The 21046-nt window shown below is 44.6% G+C and overlaps 1 protein-coding gene across 1 annotated transcript in view; it reads right to left on the minus strand.

The window, feature by feature from the left end:
- The window catches only part of Rpn2 (ribophorin II), a 44835-nt gene that overhangs the window by 6843 nt on the left and 16946 nt on the right, over window positions 1–21046 (minus strand). Inside the window, exons 7-14 of the mRNA XM_028786557.1 lie at window positions 19819–19995; window positions 18664–18782; window positions 17096–17201; window positions 8220–8311; window positions 6176–6290; window positions 4622–4816; window positions 3537–3623; window positions 1439–1534 (exon numbers count right to left, since the gene is read on the minus strand). Of these exons, the coding sequence (XP_028642390.1) occupies window positions 1439–1534; window positions 3537–3623; window positions 4622–4816; window positions 6176–6290; window positions 8220–8311; window positions 17096–17201; window positions 18664–18782; window positions 19819–19995 (987 nt within the window). The remainder of the gene's footprint in view (window positions 1–1438; window positions 1535–3536; window positions 3624–4621; window positions 4817–6175; window positions 6291–8219; window positions 8312–17095; window positions 17202–18663; window positions 18783–19818; window positions 19996–21046) is intronic.

A 21046-nucleotide genomic window follows, 5' to 3' on the forward strand; every position in this document is an offset into this window, starting at 1 on the left:
AAAAATTTAATTGGTTAAAATATACAAATTGGGTCTGGTATTAATTTCATGGCAATCTGGAAGTAGAGGCCGGTGGGTGAGCTCTGTGATTTCAAGGACAGCAGTCTACACAGCTAGTTCCAAGAAAAAAAAAAAAAAATTTGTGGGGGGTGGGGGGAAGGAGGGTTTGAGACAGAGTTTCTCTATGTAGTCCTGGGTGTCTTGGAACTTGTTCTGTAGACCACACATCTGGCCCAAGACAGTCTGGTCTTTTTTTTTTTTTTTAAAGTGAACACAAACCAGGTGTAGTGACGCACATCTTTGGTTCTTGTACTTGTGAGGCAGAGGCAGGCAGAACTCTGTGAGTTAGAGACCAGCCTGGTCTACAAAGTGAGGTCCAGGACAACCAGGGAAGCACAGAGAAACCCTGTTTCAAAAAACAAACAAACAAACAAACAACCCAAACCAAACCCAAATACCTCATATATGTATGTATATACACACATACATAAATAAACTTTTTTTTTTGAGATGGTATTTCTTTTGTATCTCTGGATGTCCTGGAACTCATGCTGTAGACCATGCTGACTTAAAACTCAGATCTGCCTGCCTCTGCCTCCTGGGTGCTACCTCCTCTGCCATGGCTGCTACCACCACTCAACTATTAAAGTAGGAATTTTCTTCTTTTACAACCTCCATACTGTTTCCTCCCCAGAGCTGACCAACACTAATACAGTTTTAAAAACTTTTCTACAACAAGATTACACTGAATTTACCTAATCTCTTTGCCGGCTTCTTTCTGTAACACCTGTTGGCATCAGTGAGCAGATCTGTCCATCTGCTAACAGCTGGCACACCATTCATTGTGTGGACAGAGTAATTAACACCTCTTTAAGTGGGCCTCCCCTGCACTCCAGCTTCACACTCCCAGGAGATCTGGAATGCCGCTTGTTCTCCATTCTTTTTTTTTTTTTTTTTTTTTTTTGGTTTTTCGAGACAGGGTTTCTCTGTGTAGCTCTGGCTGTCCTGGAACTCACAGGGTAGTCCAGGCTGGCCTCGAACTCAGAAATCCGCCTGCCTCTGCCTCCCAAGTGCTGGGATTAAAGGCGTGCGCCACCACGGCCCGGCTTGTTCTCCATTCTTAAAGCTATCGACATTGACCTCTGTCCTTTTTCCATAGCTGATCTCATCTGAGCACGCCACCAGAGGATCTCAGACTGCACACTGGTCACTGTCCGCAGGAATGTTCTCATGCTCCCTTCTTAACGGATAGGTTTATTTGTCTCTTTCTTCACCATGGGGAACTCCGCTTATTCTAAAACTGTCCATTAGTTCGAGTCACAGCTGCTGGGCCCCTCTAGAGCTGTGCTTAGGCCACAGCACAAAGACTCTTTTGGAATGGCTACATCTGTCCTGCCTGGAGCCAGATGCACTGCCCATGCTAATGAAGGTGACTCACCAGTGCAAAGAGCAGGAGCAAGGGCGCAAGGGTGAGGGCCGTGAACGTGCTGGACACCACCGTGGGGGGCCTCTTCTCAGGCTCGCGGAACTGGTGCTGACAAGAGAGGACACATCACAAAGTTTCAGAATGTGTCCTTCTCAGCCGGGACCAAATGCCAACAATTGTGGAGAGGAAATACCTCCTAGAGACCAAGCCTTTGACTGGCTTTATGCTACTTCTCTGATCCCAGGCATCTCTTCCCAGGACACTATTCGGGTTCCAGCCAGTATATGGCTAACCTTTCTCCTCAATGACTCTTTGCCCTTTAGAGGCTGGAGATTGCAGACCATCCAGGGTCATGTAGCTGTGTCAGAAAGAAGGCTCAGGGCTAGGGACAGCTTGGATGGACACCCAAGGACTCTAGCCCTCAAAAATGTTCGTGGGTTCCTAGGTCATGTTACTGCCCTGTTGTACTTGACCAACTATCAGTAACTGCAACCCCTTTAAGATCCATCAGGGCCTCATTACAGATGGTTCACCCTAACGTACTTTTTATTCCCCAGTCATGGCTCTAGAGATCACCTGAACAGACCTCCCTCACTAGCCCTGTTTAACCTCTAGAGTCAAGCCAGAAAGCTGGATAGCGTGCCTCCGAGACATGTTTCATCTGTTCCTGAGCAATCAGACACTCAGCAGCTCACCTCAACGGCCTGCGGTAGCAGAAGCAGCAATGCACTACGAGTCCACAGAATATACTTAGGCACAAGTGATGTTTGGCTGAGACTAGTGGCATGGTACTCTGTGCCTCAGTTTCTAAGTAAGGAAATTAGAGTAGGGAGGGCCACGGTCACTCTGTTAGGCTTGTGAAAGACCCTATGAGGGACACATGAGCTGTGACACTGTGTACCCCTATCTTTGAAAGCATCTGTTCTTCATCTGTAAACTATGGCCTCTTTCCCACTTGCCATGAGCTGCTGTCCCAGCTCTGTTTCCAAGTAGTTCTGCTGGAGGCTGGAGTCCCCATGTTCAAACTGTGGCTCCTCTTTGCTGCCACTGGTTTCCTAGTGCTGTCTTTCATGACTGCTGCCACTGGTCGATCCTATAGCCCAGCCAGCCCCCTTCCTTGTCACAGAAAATCCTGCTAATCCTAAATGATGCCATAGAACATGACACAGATTTAGAAAGAATCCTTCTCCCCGCCCTTTGAGGCCCTGTCCTTTATTTTATTCTTGGAACTTAGGCTCCTCTTGCCTCGGGCTCACCAATGTTAGGATTAAGGTGCAGGCCAACACACCTGGCTATCGTTCATGGTAGCAGGGCGATGAGAGGAGGAGCCTCAAAACAATTTTTTTTTTTAAAGATTTATTTATTATATATGAATACACTGTAGCTGTCTTCAGACACACCAGAAGAGGGCATCAGATCTCATTACAGATGGTTGTGAGCCACCATGTGGTTGCTGGGATTTGAACTCAGGACCTCTGGAAGTGCAGTCAGTGCTCTTAACCACTGAGCCATCTCTCCAGCCCGAGGAGGAGCCTCTCTTTTTACACTTCCCACTCTCCCACGTGAAGTGCTTCACGCTGCCATGATGACTGGATCTCAGGACCGCAGTGCACTATGGGACCTACCTCACGTTCCTTGACAGCTGTGTTTACTCTATGAAGGGTTTCAGGGACACTGAAAAGCCTTTCCTTACTTATCCATCTTTGTCCTCATAATCTCTGCTGGGCTGGGTTTGCTTATTTTGTGTCACAAGGAAATGGAGTGGCCTGAGATAAACAAGAACTTAACCAGGGCAGTAAAGCCCTGCCCCTCAGGTGAGTTCTCAGCTGTTAGTCTGACTTATACAGCAGAGAGGGTAAGAGTGAACCCTTCTCACGCCTCAAGACTGTCCAGGGGTGGTCTGGGATCTAGTGTAATCTCTGTTGTGCTTTCAGCTGGAAGACGGGACCACTAACTTGGCCTGCCTCATTCCCAGAGTGGTAAGATTCACACCATAAAGCACCACATGCAAACAGGCTGAAGGGCCAGAGCCACAGCCCAGAAGTTTGCAGTTTTCTCTTCCTGGGTCCATTTCAACTCTTGGCTTAGTGGATACACCTTTGGACTATACCTGAATTTCCTGTTTTGGGGTAAAAAGGTTCTGGGATAGCACAGTGGAGGGAGCTTCTTCTTCGGGGAACTTGATAACCACATCAGCCTGAAAAAAACAAGACTAGTTAGAGGTACAGGGTAAGAAGAGGCCAAGCCCATGACTGAAAAGGCTCTCCACAGTCCAGTCACTTCTCATCCATTAGCTGACAAATGGAGGCAAAAAAATCTGAAGAACAAACCCAGCATTTGCCAAAAGTATCTTTTAGAGCAAGGATTCCAATTTTCTATTAGTGTAGTGGGACAGCCCCCTAAGGCTGCTTACTCCAGAAAACCCTAGTTGGTGTCCTGGCTGCTCCAGCTGAAATTCAGACACTGCCAGGTGTCCTGGCCCTGGGAAGTGTGATTTAATCACATAAAAATGGCACAGAAGTATCAAGTCCGGGAGAAGAAAAGGAATCGTGAAAGTAGCAGAAAGGTGGCTACTCCTTCATCCTGCATGGAGCCAGCCCTGTCTGACTTTGCTAACTGCCCTCTGCCACTTCCCAAACCCATCACTTCTGCTCCTTTACCAGACTAAGGCTCAGGAGCCTCCAGTCTCCCTGAGAGCATGCTGAGCTTCTCTGGAGGCTGCCCCTTAACATACACTCTCAGATACTAGTCTAAGAGGCCCACGGTTCCTTACTTTAATCCTTGCTCCAAAGCTGCATTTCATGTTTCTGTGATCAGAACTATCAAAAAAGTAAGGCCTGTAAGGAAGAACCATGAAACCTATAGCATAATCACACAATTGCTGAACATTATTAACTAGCATTCTGTACATTCTCTGCCCTCTTCTTCCCCAGGCTACAACAGATCTCAAAGACCAAGACCATATTTGTTTGTCTATGTATGCTCCAGCGTCTTGATGTAACCAGAAACCCTCTTTCTGATAAAATAATTATAGAAATTCATGGGATGTATGTATTTCATCCGTTTGTTTGATCAATACTTATCAGGCCTTACTATGTGCTAAGGCTGCGGTGTACGATCCTCGGTCTTACAGCAAGGCTGTCAGTGTGAGGTGCAGCGCCGCAGCCTTCACCTAGGCGCCTATCGGGCACATACCACGTTCCAGAGGATTGGGTTCTTCAAAGTAGCATCCCCGATGATTAAGTAGAGAGTGTATGTGCCAGAGGCAGAGTCAAACTCAATCTTTCTTTCGGAGGTATCCAGTTCAAACTTATACACATTCTTGTTATCCGGCTCAGCAACAAACACCACTTCCTGGCCAGTCTTCTGGTTATGAAGCCGAACAAATGTCTGGTGAGAACAAGAATTCCATCTGATCAGAGGGCCCAACAATGAGTCAGCCAGGAATAGAGTCCCCCTCTTTTGTTATAGTGAGAGCTCTGGTTCAGGCAGACCTGCTCCTCAGAGGGAAGAAGCAGCCATCTGACTCTAGTTCCCACCACTGGAATAAGGAGAGAATCCTGTCTTAGCTGTCTGGCGATGCTCAGCGACTCGGAGCTGAGCACCCAATGTGAGCATTTGCCCTCCTGCCTGCTCAGCCACTGAGCTGCCCAATTAACTTCTTCACCAGAGCAAAGAGAGGGAAACAAGGGGCAGGAGGCTCACTTTCAATTTCCCAGTGTTTCTAGCTCAAGATATAGCAGAGGAGGCTCTGCTGTCAATAACAAGGCAGAGTTCTAAGGGGACAGGGCAGCCTGGTGTCACAGAGAGCCTGGCTCTGTACACAGCAACCAGCTCCGTCACTTAGTCACTTAACCTCCTTGTACTGTGACTTCTCCATCTTTAATGCAGAAACATCTTAACTACTTTGGTGCCTGTGTGTGAAGATTTTGTAACAGTGCATGCAAAGCACGAAGCGCAGAGCCTGGAAAGTAGGAGCCACTCGACCACCATTCATCAGTAGCTGCTCGGCCTCACTACAATGGTTCTGGGTCTAGTCAGTTAAGGCATAAGAAACTAAGGTCTTGCCAATGTGTATTAGAACTGCAACAAAATTTAATATCCACACAAGGCTTTCCTTTCAAGGGCTTCAAGACAAAGAATTCAACAAGACAAATGGTTAGCTCCAATTTATAGGTTAGTGTGTCTGGACGCCAAGTCTGTGTGTGGTTTATCTTCTTCTGGTTTTACACAGGTTCAGAGGGGGAACTCACATTGTCCGGCTTGTATAGCAAGGACATTTATCCACTGAGTCACCTTGCTGGCCCTTTTAGAAGGTCCTTTGAGCCCCGAGTTTAAATTCTAAGTACTATGAAAAATTTACAGTAAAAGCACAAGGCTTTTAACAAAACCCTGAGTGATGCTAGCGAACGCTGTGGCGGGAGAACCACACTGCCAGATGGATACAGCACAGCAAACAGTATGAGAGAAACGTGTACTCTCTAGGGAAACCGTGCGCTTGCCTTCCTGCCTTAGCTACCGCAAGCTTCTATGACACACATCTGAGCTGCTGAGCTGAGCTCATCTTTTTCCTTTTTCTAAAAACATGTGGACTTGAGTTAATGGGTCACAGTCACCACAAAGGAGTAATGGGACATGGGACAAGCTGACCGGACTGTCAGTGTGCAGTCAATTTGCATCTGTGTCGGAGCATCTGCTCTGATGTACATTCAGTTTCTGAACAGGAAAACAACAGGGCCACATCCTGACCTGGTGAGGGGTGAGCTCCGCACCGGTGTTCACATCTACTAGCTGGAAAAACAGGGCAAAGTTCTGATGGCTGTCTGCGATGAACGTACCCTTGGCTTTGGCTGGGTAGGTCACCCTGAAAGAGATGATTTTATATACACATCAGTCAGTCTTCTCCCAGCATCTCCCTGTCTGAAAACAGGGATAATAACAGCCTATCCCATTTCACCACTTCCACGGTGGATCAACTAACATACAAAAATATCTGTGGCCTACAGGCCAAGTGGATCAATGCAGCTACACTAAAGAGGCATTTCCTTTTCTCTCTGTCTGTTTTGTTTGCTTGCTTGTTGCTAGAGCTGAAACTCAGGTCTCATGAATGCAAGGCAAGGTGAACCACAAAGGTCGACCAGACCACTAAGCTTCCGATCTCAGCTGCAGGCCAGGACTGAGAAAAGCACAGAGAACTTGAACCAGGGTCTGGAGAAACGCTCTCTGAGAATGCATACCTCCCTTCACTTCAATGACTTGGGCTCTTAAGTGGCCCAGCTCAGGTGCAGGGAGCCTACGTGCACGCTGCAGGGTTGGCAGAATGCAGAGAACAATCACAGGTCGACGCCAGCAGCACTGCGGCTGACAGGAGCAGAAGGCTGGGGTACAAAGCAAAGACGGGGTGCTGGGCTTTTCTTTTTTATGCTTCGTTTCCTGGACTGTCTCAATTTATTTTTCTGCTGTGAAATTGGCTTTTTAAAAGACCATTTTGAAAGGTAGATCTGAAGCTGTGTTTCCACAGAGGTCTCTGGGACATAAGAGAAAGACAGCCAAGGATCAGCAAGCCAACCAGTCAGAGCTCACACCTGCCTTTGCTTTACATTCTCAGTTTATCTGACTCACAAAGACCATCTCCACAGAGAATTAACTTTGCAAACCACTTTTCCAGACATTCTTGTAGTGCATTCTCAAATAGTGCTCTTATCCTTACAAACACTTCAGGGACAAAAAGTCTAGCCCTACATGACTCACAAGAGACTCACATGGCTTACAGCATGCCCTGCCTTCAAAATGGCTTCAGGGTTCATCTGCCTCTACAGCCACTCCCTAAGAGTAAAGTTGGGATCTGAACTACACCAAAGACATAGACAGCTACTCCCCACTGCTCCCCACAAAAATAGGGTTCTAAGTGATATTGGCAAATGGTCTTCACCAGGTATTCTGGCCAACCCTGATCACATGTTAATGGCTAGTGCTCACTTCAGCACCACATGTATTAAAAGCTTGTCATGATACAGAGAATATTATGTATGACACTTGTGCAAAGGTGATATGAAAATCTGAAGTGTTCCAGACTTTTATGTTAAAAATGTTAATGATTCCCTAGGAGTTTGCACTTCAAAACAAAACAAAACAAAACTCTGAAGCTGTGTCTCAGGCCACCAGGAGCTTCTGAGTGATGGTGAAAGTACCAGTCTTACTGCTGTCGGTCACCTAAGACCATAGGAAAACACACATATTTACGTTACCACTCATTAAGAGTAGCAAAATTACACTTATGAAGTAGCAACAAAAATCGTCTTATATTTGGGGGTCACTACAACATGAGGACTACACTACAACTGTATCAAAGGGTCAGAGCACTGGGAAGGGTGAGAACCACTGTTTTAGAGCTAGGCCTAAGGCTTCCAACCTGGATTCAGACCTACAGTGGCCAGAAAGCTTCCATTAGGCCATACCAAAAGCTTATTCAGGATTCTGAAATAAGACTGCACTAAAATACAAATTAACCCACTGTTTCCTCTGACTTAAATAATGTGAATGACACAGTGGACTCGAGGTTGAGACCCTGAAGTAACAGAGTTGGTTCATGAACCAGACTCTAGGAAGAACAATCCCCACTGCCCACTAGACTCCCTAGAACAACACCACTGGACCCGTAGTCTCTTAAATTTGGGATGAGAGTGGGGTCACTGTCATCAGAGACACCCCCTGGAGGGGCAGAGTGCCTTGATATGTTCTTTCCAGCTCTGAAGCTTAGGGATCCTCGGCGCCCAGGTGGCAGACCACTTACCGGGTAGTTTTGGGTGCGATGCTCTGATCCTTATCCACGGTGGAAAGATCAACATTTGTGATGCCAACTTCAGTGGAGATCTTGACTCTAAGCTACAGCAAAACATGAAAGTCTCGTCAACTGACATGTATGAGACATGTACACCCAAAGCCTTCCTGTGTGTGCGTGTGTGTCCAAATGCACATGCAATCCAGAATCTCCTACCTTGGTAGATAAGAACCACCACTGAGTCACATCCACAGACCAAAATTTTCTTTTTTCCTTCCTTTCTTACTTTTTGAGATCATCTCACATGGCCTAAGCTAGCTTGAACTATGTAGCCAAGGATGATGACCTTGCACTTCTGATCCTTCTGTCTCTGTCTCCTAAATGGTTGGCTGGAGTAGAAAGTTGTGTCACCGTCCTGGTTTCACATAGCTTTGTATATGCTTGGCAAGTGTTTTACCAACTGACCTACAGCCCTGCCACAAAATGTTCTTCTCTTCAAAGTGAATAAAAGTAGGAAAAGAATTCTAGGATAGGAGTCTTTGAGAGAACTGTCAACCTGGCCCACCTGCCAGACGGCATCTCTCCCCAGTCCCAGCCTGAGCCCTGAGAGGGAAGACCTTGGCTCTCGTCCTTCATCACATCTCTAGCTTTCCTATGTTTTTCCCCCCCCAGAGCTGAGAATTGAACTCAGGGCCTTGCACTTGCTAGGCAAGCGCTCTATCACTGAGCTAAATCCCCAACCCTCGTATGTATTTTTAAAAGGTGAAAAAGCAAGGGAAGGAGTTTAAAGAAAAGTCCCTAAAATTAATATGGGAGCTGGGTGGTGGCGGTGCTTGCCTTTAATCCCAGCACACAGGAGCCAGAGACAGTCAATCTCTGATTTTGAGGTCAGCTTGGTCTATAGAGTGAGTTCTAGGACAGCCAAGGCTATACAGAAACCACTTGAAAAACAAACAAACAAACAAACAAACAAACAAACACAGAGAGTTCCTTTCTTTCTTTCTTTCTTCTTCTTTTTTTTTTTGGTTTTTTGAGATAGGGTTTCTCTGTGTAGTTCTGGCTGTCCTGGAACTCACTCTGTAGACCAAGCTGGCCTCGAACTCAGAAATCCGCCTGCCTCTGCCTCTCAAGTGACACCACTGCCCGGCAGGGAGTTTCTTATATAGTAATGTCTAAATAACTCATGCTGGGAAGTCCTACCAACCATAAGGAGTCTGCACTTTATGAAAGGCACTGGCTCTATAAAACCACGTCATTCAGCACAGCAGGAAGGCAGTCCTGTGTCAGATGTGGACATGAAAGTCTACGGAGAGCATGAGATGCTGCTCGGGCATCAGAGTCCACAGGCAGAGGTTCTGACGGTCAGCCTCTGGTCCCTACTAAGCTTGTGTCCAGTAACCCTCCCCACGCAGATGTAAGATGCCATGGTCAATCTCTATAACCAAGGAGCTCCCACTCTCTGCTGTGTCCTGGTCGGCATACTATGACCTTTGTTTCCCTTGGAGTCACAGTGAAGCATAAGATTTGCTTTGACCAGCGAAATATGAGCAGAAGGAAACGGTATCATTTCTTTGTGGAAGTCTAGGCACAGGCTTGTTCCTTTAGTCAGGCTTCCTGAGTAAGATGACATGAAGCAGGGCCTCTGACTGACTCTAGTGAGTCCTGTCATAGGCAAAAAAGAAACCTTGGGTCTTTCAAACCAGTAAGATCTAGAATCTGTTCTAAGTGCCAACCAGACCATCCTAGCTCTTCCTTTATAAACATTTCTAAAAAGAGACGCTAGCTAATGCCAGGAAATAAATTTTAAAGTTAGGTTAAAATAAATGTAAATATCCAAAAGATACAGAAAACATGTTAAAAATCTAAGTCTGAATGTGTAAATTATGCAAACCCAAGGCATATTTTTGTACACATGTGCAAATGTATCCATGAACCTTCCAAATATGACAGGCTTGAGTGTAACAGAGAAATCCTTGGCAAAGTCAATCATTTCGCTGGCTCAAACTGTTGGGATGAAGGAAAAGAGCGGCCTGCACAGATAACGGGAAGAGAGCTGTGGCATTTTCTAGGGTGCCACATGCATGTATGACAGCTCAAATCAAGACCAAAAGAAGAAATTAATGGAACCCTTTTTAGCAATCTTTTTTCTTGCTTCAATAAAAAACCACGTTGTGACGGCAGCCTCAGTTATCTGGCTGAATAATTTTTTATTTTGCTTAAGAAAACTTCTGAACCAAAAAAAAAGCCGGGTGGTGGTGGCACACACCTTTAATCCCAGCGTGTCAGACACTCTCTCCACTCACTGGCAGAATTCTATCTGGTATCACTGCCTGGCAATGAGATGGGCAACTCCATGGTTACAGCAGCAGATGAAGAAGGAAGTCATCAAACGGACAAGCCATGCCCCCCCCACCTCACCACAGAGTAGGTTCAGAATCAGGGCAAGCTTTCCTATATGAAGTCAGGCCTATAGAGGTTCTTGGCATGTCTATCAGACAGCAAGCAATCGGAAAGTTCAGGCTCAAGAAATCTGAACACATATAACCAGACTGCTACTCACTTCCTGTCCCCACATAAGCCCCAACCAGGCTGCCAGTTCCAGGTATTCAATAGAGGAGTACACAAGATGCTTTGAAAGCAGATGTACAAAATAGGTGTGTGACGTAGTGTACGGCAGGAAGGCTAGGCAGGTTTGCAGGACTCAGGCAGTCCTAATTTGAGAAAAAAAAAATTAGTTATAGTCCTTGCTGTAAAAAGTCTGTCTTCAAGTTAACTACTGTGCAGTTATCAGTCACATTAAACAGATATTTCCTTCTTCATTTTCTTGAATCTTTCTCTAGGTGTCATTTAGTCAATATAATCACAAAAAATGTTCCTAAGTAGGAAACTAACTACATAATGCTAATGCATATTACGAATTACTGTGGAGCAATTCAGGAGACGGAGGTGTGTGGACAGACAAGAGCCCACCGCCCCTGCCTGCAGCTAACCTGGCAGAGTTCTGTCTCACTAGTGAGCACTAGTGAGCACAGGCAGTGGGGAGCTGCCAGGCATTCTGGAGGCGGAGGATGGTGTGGCTTTCAATAGACTCCCAAGGGATGAGTCTCTACTTGTGACAAAAACAAAGAATATAACTATCAAATGATCCCTCCACAGCAAATAAAGTTTTTTCTATTACTTTAAAAATATATTATTTTAAATTATGGGTATGTGTCTGAGTGTGGCTACTACGTACACATGTTACAGGCGTCCTTAGAGGACAAAGCTATCAGATCCCCAAGAACTGGAGTTACAGGCAGCTGTGAACTGCCTGATGTGGACGCTGGGAACTGAACTAAGGTCCTCCGGAAGAGCAGCAGGGACTCTTAAACCACTGAGCCATCTCTCCAGTCTCATCTTTTATATTTTCTTAGCACCCAGAAGCTACTGATGATAGACAGACTTCTCCAAAAAGGACTGAACTGGGAGGATGGGGAAAGACTCATATTCATTATTATTTTTCTGTACTTTGAAAGAAAAGCACACACCCACAAGTATATTTAATTCCTGTTTTTAAAATTCCAGGATAATCTGGACGATGTGAGACATATACACGCACAGTCTCTTGTTGCTTTGTTTTCTAAGATGAGGTTGCTCTCTGTATCCCTGTCCCTGGAACTTGCTCTGTAGGTCAGGCTGTCCTTGAACTCAAGTTCCACCTGCCCCTGCCTCCAGAGTGCTGGATCAAAGGTGTATGCCACAACTACCCAGCAGGTAGAGTCTTTATATACATTATTTTTAAACTTGAAATTAAAAACCAATTCTCAAAATTTTGATATTTTTCCCTCCTCTCCTAATTCTTCCTGGATCCTCTCTACCTCCATATGCACCCAACTTTGTGCTGTTTTTCTCTCTCTCAAAACGGGCAAAAACAGAAACAAAAAGACATGAAAACAGGAGGGGGACTTGAGGGTGGGAGGGGACTAAGAGAGGGTGAGGGGCAAGGGCAGTAAGAATGCACTATGTACATATATGAATAATCTCTTTTTCTCTCAGTAGACAGACAAAAAGATGTTTAAGAATCAGACGAGGCTCTTTCAGAGTATCCTAAACACTGCAATAAGGAAGCCATCAAGTTTCTTAACCATGAGCAGAAACACAGCCATCAAGATTCTACTGAATGTTTGTTCTGAAGGAAGCCACCTCACACATTCCCAGACTATACAGACACGGGGAATGCATACAAGTCAAACTGTAGTGAGCTTGAGTAATTTGGGTTTGCTGTCCTATTTTAAAAGGCTGCCAAATGACAAGCTTTATGCTGCACAGAAACACTGCAGGGTTGTTAGCGAATACACAGAACAGCCTAAAACAAACCCTTTGCTCCTAAAAAGTCTCACAACAAATGGAATTCTGGAAACACTCATAAGAAAAGCCACCATGCCACTGTTTTACAGGAACATATGCAATAAAACCCACAACTTTCACAGGTCTGTTTTAAGACTCTGTAGGGTCCCAGCTGGTTAACTCTTCAAACCAGTGTTGTGGGGTTGATCTCAAACAGGAAAGGGGCCGTGTGTCCACTGAATACAGCTTCACACAGGAGTACACCATCCCTTTTGTTGCTTGTACTGTATCCTATATACAAGTATCCCCCAAAATGTTTAAACACCAGGAAACGTGAACTTTCTGCTGAGAATAATAACTCCCCATTTGGCTTATTACTGTCAAAAATGATGGTGCATTAGAGGCAATTAATGCTAATGAAATCTTCCAAAACCCCTGCTTCTCCTGACAGCCAGCCTAGTGTCGATGGGTACTATTACAGGTTTCCACACGAACAACTGCAAATGCCCTCTGACCAATGTTGGCAGCTCTAAGGGGGAGCAAACAGGACTTACTGACCTGCTCTGAGGCTGTAAATGTGACTATTGCTGAAATTACATAGTACAGCTATACATATGGCAAGAATCAAAACACACATACATGTACACTGACACAAACGGACACACACCAAGTTCCAATGTGATAAAGTGGAAGAGAAGGTTTTTTTCTGCTGACCTATCCCTGGAAAGGGGCAGGACAGCACAGGCCTCATCCATTAAGGGTGGACGAGAGCTGCATGAACAACTACAAGAAAGTTTTTGTGCTTAGTTTTTCCAACAACTACAAAAACACTTGGACAAACAACAGACTTGACATTTCAAGAAGTGAAATGCCAAGTGTTGTAGCAACCCCCAGGGTATTATTACTGGATTATAGACAAAAATAGATTAATGGAACGGAATTTTGGGTCCAAAAATGAACCCTTAAATTTATGGCCAATTGAGTTTTGACAATGTCAAAAAAATTCAATGACCAAAGAACAGTCTGTCACAAATGGCACTTGGACAATTGGGTCTCCATGCCCAGAGGGAAGAGGTCAGAGACATACAAAACCATCTCAGAGCACATCAGAGACGTCAGGTTAAGAGCTTTTAAAAATATAAAATTCTTTAAAAAGCATCTCTCTGACTTTGGTTTAGAAAATGGTTTCTTATATAATATCTAAATCACAAGTGACAAAGAAAACAGATAAATTAAATTTAAATCTTTTGTGTTTAAAAAGACAGTATCAAGAAAAACTAAAGACAACATAAAGAGTAGGAGAGAATTTCTGTAAATCATGCATCTGAAAACGGAAATTATAGCCAAACGCTTCTAAGTCAAACATTTAAAAGAGAAGCATATGGAAGTAGAGGTATGTGGGGGTGGGGCTGGAGAGACGACTCAGCAGAGGACTGAGTTTGATTACTAGCACCCACATGGGCCAGACACCCATCTCTAGCTCCAGTTTCTGGGGATCCAATGCCCTCTTCTGACCTCTGTGGGAACTAGGCACACTTGGTGCACTTAGATATATGCAGGCAAAACACTCATACATAAAAATAAATCTTAAAAATAGACAGTGTTTAAGTATAAGTACAAAATATAAATAAACAACATGTTTTTTAGTCAGCCACAGAAATGAATAAAGCACTTAAATATGGTAAAACATGAACAAGTCATACACTAAATGAGAAAAAATTCCAGAGGCAGAAGTTAACCTATTGTGTGATTCCCAATCATATGAGCATCCTGAAGAGGCAAAACACAGAGAAAGTACATTTGCAGGTGCTGGGGCTGGGAACAGGAGAGACTGGAGTGGCTGCTAAGAGTCTGCTTTTACAGATGACCAAAGTGTTCTAGAACAGACAGCACTGTTTAGAGACAACTAAACATACACCAAGAATATCTAACTACACACTGATGATGAGTAAATTTCATGGGATTATAAGTTATATCTCAATAAAGTCACAGGGTGGGGGCAGGGAAGGGGGAGAGGTTGTGAGGGAGAACATGTCAAGTCCCCCCCTTTGAAGATTACCACACTGCAGCCTGTTCTAAACACCTAGAATGTGGGAAAAGACTCCTTTTCTTTCTCCAAGTAGTCTACCAACCATTGACCGATCAGAGCTCAGCTTCTAGCCACAGGAAGTTCCTACCCTAAAGAAAATGCAACACAACGGTGATACAATACGCTCAGTGCAGTTACCAAGAGGGCCTGAGGACTAGCACAGGAACAAATTAAAGTATCCTGAAGCTGTCAGGAGGAAACCGCTGAGAACTGCTGGAAGGAAACACTAGAGGAATTTTCCCCTGTGAGGTACTGTAAGTATTCTTCTTTTAACAAATCCAATTCTATTCATTTGTGTGTGTATGAGTATGGGTGTGCATGCCTCAGCAGATGTGCAGGGGTTGGAGAACAACCTGTAGGAACTGACTTTCTCCTTCCCGTCATGTCACCATTTTGCGAGCCTTAACACTTAAAAGATGGAAAAAGAGCAGGGCTGGGGCAAGGCACAGCCAGCATAACAACCCGAGTCTCTCTCAGTCCCCATACAAGCCCTGGCATGGAAGTACAAATCTGTAACACCAGCAGTGGGCAATTGTGTGGTATGTGCTCGTGTGTGTGTGTGTGTGTGTGTGTGTGTGTGCGCGCGCGCACGCGTGCGTGCAAGCGACAGGTAGGTCCCTGTTCCCCTATTCAGTGGATACTAGTCAGCTAGCTAAGCATAATGGCAAGCTCCAGATTCAGTGACAGGTTATGTCTTTTTGTGTGTGTTTCTTTTTTTCTCTTTTTTTTCTTTTTTTGGTTTTTTCGAGACAGGGTTTCTCTGTGTAGTCCTGGCTGTCCTGGAACTCACTCTGTAGACCAGGCTGGCCTCGAACTCAGAAATCCACCTGCCTCTGCCTCCCAAGTGCTGGGATTAAAGGCGTGCACCACCACCGCCCAGCCCGACAGGCTATGTCTTAAATGACAGAGAAATAGAGAGTGATAGAGAAAGACACCTAACGTGTACCTCTGTTCTCTATGCACATATATAACATATGAACATAGCTGCACATAGTGTACACATATGCATGCACCAAACACGTAACACTCTTCTGCTGTGTCTGAAGACAGCTACAGTGTGCTCATATACATGAAATAATAAAGAATTAAATCTTAAATACCACACCCACAATCTAGAAAAAAAAGCTTTAAAATTTGTGTACACTAAGAATCCATAAAGTAATGCTGAGAAGAAACCTGAAGTTTAGAAGTGCGGCTCAGGGGCTGGAGAGATGGCTCAGTGGTTAAGAGCACTGACTGTACTTCCAGAGGTCCTGAGTTCAAATCCCAGCAACCACATGGTGGCTCACAACCATCTGTAATGAGATCTGATGCCTTCTTCTGGTGTGTCTGAAGACAGCTACAGTGTATTCATATATAATAAATAAATCTTAAAAAAAAAAAAAAGAAGTGCGGCTCAGTGTCTAGAACATATGCTAGTCCTGAAGGCCAGTGAGAAGACAACTGAGAAAGCAGCAACGGACATACAATTCATAGAAAGGAAATCTAAGCCGCCCAGAAACCCTAAGAACAGCACTCAACTTCACAACAAACTAAAGAAAAACCACAACAAGGAAGACTCTAGACTACAGATCATAAACATGGGTGACGCCAACGGTGGAGAGAATACAGAGTAGTCGGCCGTGTCTAACAAAGCCAAGGATCCTGGAAGCTATTAGAGTGGGCTGTGCAGCATTAGTGAGGACGAGAAACAAACATGAGGGAAGGGAGCAAAAGCCTGAAGTTCGAGCCGAGCAACATTGCTAAACGGCCGTTTCCAAGGCACAGGAGGAGAAAGATGAGGTGGCAAGGAAAGCAGGGTTGCTCGGTAACCTTGTGTGATGCTGCAAATAAGGTCTCTTAAAGGAAACTATGATAAAATATTCTGAAATGTAAAGGTTCAAGATACACAATAAATTAATTTCTACCCAAATTATGTTCTAGTGAGTGGATTAGATCGGCGGTCTGTGCCCAAAAGGTCAGACATGAGGCAATGCCTGGAGTTTCAGAAAACATCTTCCATTTTGCTAAATTTCAAAATAAGTATCTACCCAGGAAAGGTCAAACCTTCTAGCTGCCTATTCCTTTTATTTAAAGAGAATGTCAAAGGTGTGCAGCTGAGGATATCTTCAAAGGCAAATCAGGACGACGAGAGGATCAAAGTAAGTGACTTTCAGATCATAGCATATGGTCAGGTCCACATCCACACCACACCACACCACACCACAGCTCATTATAGAAACTACACTGGAAAACTAAATGAAGGAGAAAGGGCAGTTTATGTTTCTTACAGCAGTATCCAATAAATAAACACAGATGGGATGAAAGAGACAAGCCTAAACAGAAGGCAGCCCTTGCTTAATGCCCCAGAACAAAGCAGACAGAGGCAGGAGTCACTTTAGCCTGGGCATGAAAGTCAATATATCAAATGACGGAGGCTTTGGTCATTTAAGATATATTAACGTAGCAATAGGGGTACAAGAAAAGCACCTACCTCTACAGTGTTTGCAATGTAACGGCTGTCACCTTCAACTCTGACAGAGAAGTCATAGTAGCCACTGGAAAGTTTGACATTCTTGAAGTTTAGCTCAAAAACATCCCTGTTGGGAGTGAGGAGAACATTAGCAAGAACTCAAGAGAAGTCCTGAGTGCATCAAACTGACTAGAAGAACATCCTCACCACAGTTTGGGTCTCCTACTCTCCGTCACCTCCCTGTACCACTCGGTAGTCACCAGCTCAGCCACAAATTAGTGTGGAAAACAAAAACCATCCAGGATGTACAGTGTTCTGTTTCCTCTCAGGTCCTCAAAGCCCCAACCCTGCAGCGTCCTCCTCTAAGGTGGTATACTACAGGCAGGTCTGCAGGCTGACTCCAGGATGGAATCCCAGGCCCAGGGCATGCGGCCCGTGCTTGACTACTGCACTTCTGCCTTATTGTGCTTATCAACCAAGCCATCCAACGAAATACCTCCAAGTGTCCAAAGATGCTGGTGTGGGGGAGTAGGGTTGTGTATAATCTTTTAATATTCTGTTTTTCAATTTACAAATGCTGTTTCTGTTGTAACCATCAGAAGGATTCCAGTGACTTTTAGAGACAAGTTCACCTCGTCATTTGATGTCTATAGCAGGGAAACCTATGAGCAGATCAGTGGTGGAGAGATGGAAAAGAAAGAGAAGCAGATACACAACGAAAAGAAGCAAAACTGGAGACTCAATGGTAGTGAAGAACAACCTAATGGGGGAGATGCCACGTAAGGCCATTGTGAGGTCCTGGCCTGTGCTGCCATGGTGGGCCAGGGTCTGGGTCCATGGCCCTGAGTAGACGGGGACTGTTAACACTAAAGGCCATGCAGATGTCCCTAGTCTGGGCTGCCAACCTGGAGCCATGCTGATATCTGAGGGCATTGCAGTGCTAGCTACACCCCTCACTTGGACAGAACCAGACAGCTGGCCCTGATGGTGTGAGCATGGGAGAGCTGTCAGGCTGACCAACTGAGCTACTACCCAGGCCCAGATCCAAGGCTTTGAATTGGTTCAGCCCAACATCCACCCCATCTATGAACAGCTGGAGTGTGTGAAGGGGCCGGTCCTGCAGAACCAAAGCTGCAGGATCTCCATGACACAGGATAGCAACAACAGGATATCCAAGAGGAGTCTCAGTGAGGATCCAGTACTGACAGTGTAGCAGAAGCCAGAGGCCTCAAGCCAGACCAATGACTCAATGACACGAACAATTGCAAGAAAAGATGTTTGGGCAAAAGAGTATACTTTGGGACACACTGTGACACACTACAACTTCCACAGTGAGGTTTTTTTGTTTGTTCATTTGTTTTCTTTTGTGGAGAGGATGCTAGGGCAGAGGGTGGATATAGAGAGACAGGGAGATGAATGGGATTCAGGTACATGATGTGAAATTCACAAAAGAATTAATAAAAAGTTAAGAAATTAAATTTGTTTGTCCTGGGAAAGTACCCCCATGACTCTGTTTTATACTGGTTGAAAGTTAACTCTCCAAAGCACAAAGCTTGTGCCCTGAACAGATCTTCAAGTCCTAGACTTACCCCACAAGTGAGAAGGGCATCTTCTGCAGGACAGTAGCTCTGGAAGCCACAGACTTAGCATGCTCCAGCTTAACTGCAGCTTGAGCCAGAGGCTGAGACAAAACATTGCTGACTTGCAACTAGAAAGTCAAAACAAAACAAAACACAAATGAATACAACAAAGGCCCCAGGAGTAGGAATTTGGTGTGTGGGGCACTTTAACTACAGGAAGGCAGCTCTGCACAACTAGCACCTTTCTCCTGGAATGTGCACTGATGTGGTCTGCTGCCTACCAGAGACCAAATGTGAGGACAGAACAGATGACAGAATGCTACAGCTACAGATGACCCTGCCAACCATCTCAGGAGGAAACCAGAGAACAGAGTGTGCATGTGAGTGGCTGGCCCCAATCCTTTACTTTCACAGTACAGTACGAGGCATCCCATCAACTGCTGAAGGCAGACAGCATAATTCATAATTTATAGGTAAAGAAACTGAGACTGTGAGAATTTCCGGAGGTTACAGATTGCCAAAGGCCACATGGTCAATTAAGAGGTCAGGTCAGGATTCAACATCTTAGTGTTGAACGTACACGCATGGATCTGGCTTCAAAGACAGTATTTCCCTACCATGATCTCTAAATCCCACTTGAACTCACAGAATTTTGTTAGAGAGGTTGTAAGACACAAGTTGTACTAAGGGAGACAGACAATTCTGAAACATGGGGAACCTTAGCAGGTTATCAAAATCAAACTTATAGGACAGATGGAACTGTCCCGTGTGGAACCCCAACACGAACATAAACAAAATTCTGACTCTATTAGAGATCTGAGTTTATCAGTGGTTTAAGAAAACAGCAATGAATGCTTTATTTGAGATGAAAACTTCTAGAAGCTAGAAGAGAACATCAGATCCCTGGGGACTAGAGTTATAGGTGGTTGTGAACTGCTAGGTTGGGTGCTGGAAAATAAACTCCAGTCCACTGCAAGGGCAGCAGTGCTCTTAACTAGTGAGGCATCTATTCAGCCCCACTTCTTTTTAATAGCTTTGAAAGCATTTGTGCCTAGCTCTGCATGTATATTGGCATATCCTCATGGGGACTACAACCGGCTCTATACCACATCTCAAAGTCTTGCTCTTGAAATAGCATGAGAATGGCAGGGGGGTCATACCCACCCGCAGGATAGCCTGTTCTTGAGTGTCAGAAGCAGAGCCCTCAGGCACAACCACCACTGGTACATGGTAGCGATTCTGGGACAATGCAGCAGCAGCAGAGGCCACACTGAAGGCTTCTGAGAGGGACTCAAAGTTCTTCTTGCTGAAGATTGTGTTCATGAGCTGGATGACTTGATCCTGAGAGCAAAGGGAAACAAGGCTCAGATCCTGCAGGAGTTAGAGGACCTCCCCATCCCTACACCAGTCCTTGTGTGTCAGTACATCCAACATTAATCCAAATGAGGAATTAAAGGGGAATAAATCCTGCATTTAAACTACAATTTGAGCTTGACAGTTTTTAATATAACCTATTATAAACAGAAATTCACCCATTTATTTGTTCATCCTGTAATGACAAGTTAGTATACAAATGCAAACTATCCCAGGTAACTACTGAGATATGGAAGCAGAGGCTAAAATTCATGTAACTACAACCACCTGTTAAACCATGATAGTTGCTTTACAAGAACCACCTCAAATCACCTCAGCCTCCACAGATTGATAACTATCAATGCTCTCTAAATATGGGAACTGAGGATAAAGCATGCTAAGTTATAACACAGAAAGGAGGAAAGGACGAGAAAAGGCAAGAAAAATGTTTGTCCCAGAACTCTGCCACAAAAGTTCTGTTCTTCCCTAATTGTCAAAATCCTCTCAGCTAGACTGTCTTTCTTCCTAACCACTCTATGAGCAATACACTGGGCTAAGTCTGCATTCATAAGGGCACATTTTATGGTCAAAGTGTGTATTAGAAAGAAACTAAAATTACACTCTCCACCAAGAACCCAGAGGCTGCATAAAGGAGAAAAATGAAAGGCAATTTTAAAACAAGTGGACCTAAAAGGCATGATTACAATTCTGGAGGCTGTTTGCTTAGGAGGAAACATTTCCTACTTCAATCAGTTTTGTTTTTTAAAATCTACCATCTAACAAAAGAGTTCCCTTCTTCCTGACAGCGTTATTCACAGTCGACATGAAATAATTTTCTGTAATTGTACCAATTACATTTTTCCATCAGTAGGCTGTTGACATGTTAAAATGGGTGACTGTTCACCAAAATTGTTATGTCAAAAGCAGTGACAGCAAAATTACTCTGGCCAAATACCTGGTTAGTAACAGCTTGTGAATAAAACAAGAAAAAGTTTAAGTTGTATATGTAGAGTCAGCAGTCCATCTGTCTCAAAGTATA

This window comes from Grammomys surdaster, unplaced genomic scaffold (assembly GCF_004785775.1).
Source record: "Grammomys surdaster isolate TR1022 unplaced genomic scaffold, NIH_TR_1.0 125561, whole genome shotgun sequence".
NCBI classification, from domain to species: Eukaryota; Metazoa; Chordata; class Mammalia; order Rodentia; family Muridae; genus Grammomys; species Grammomys surdaster.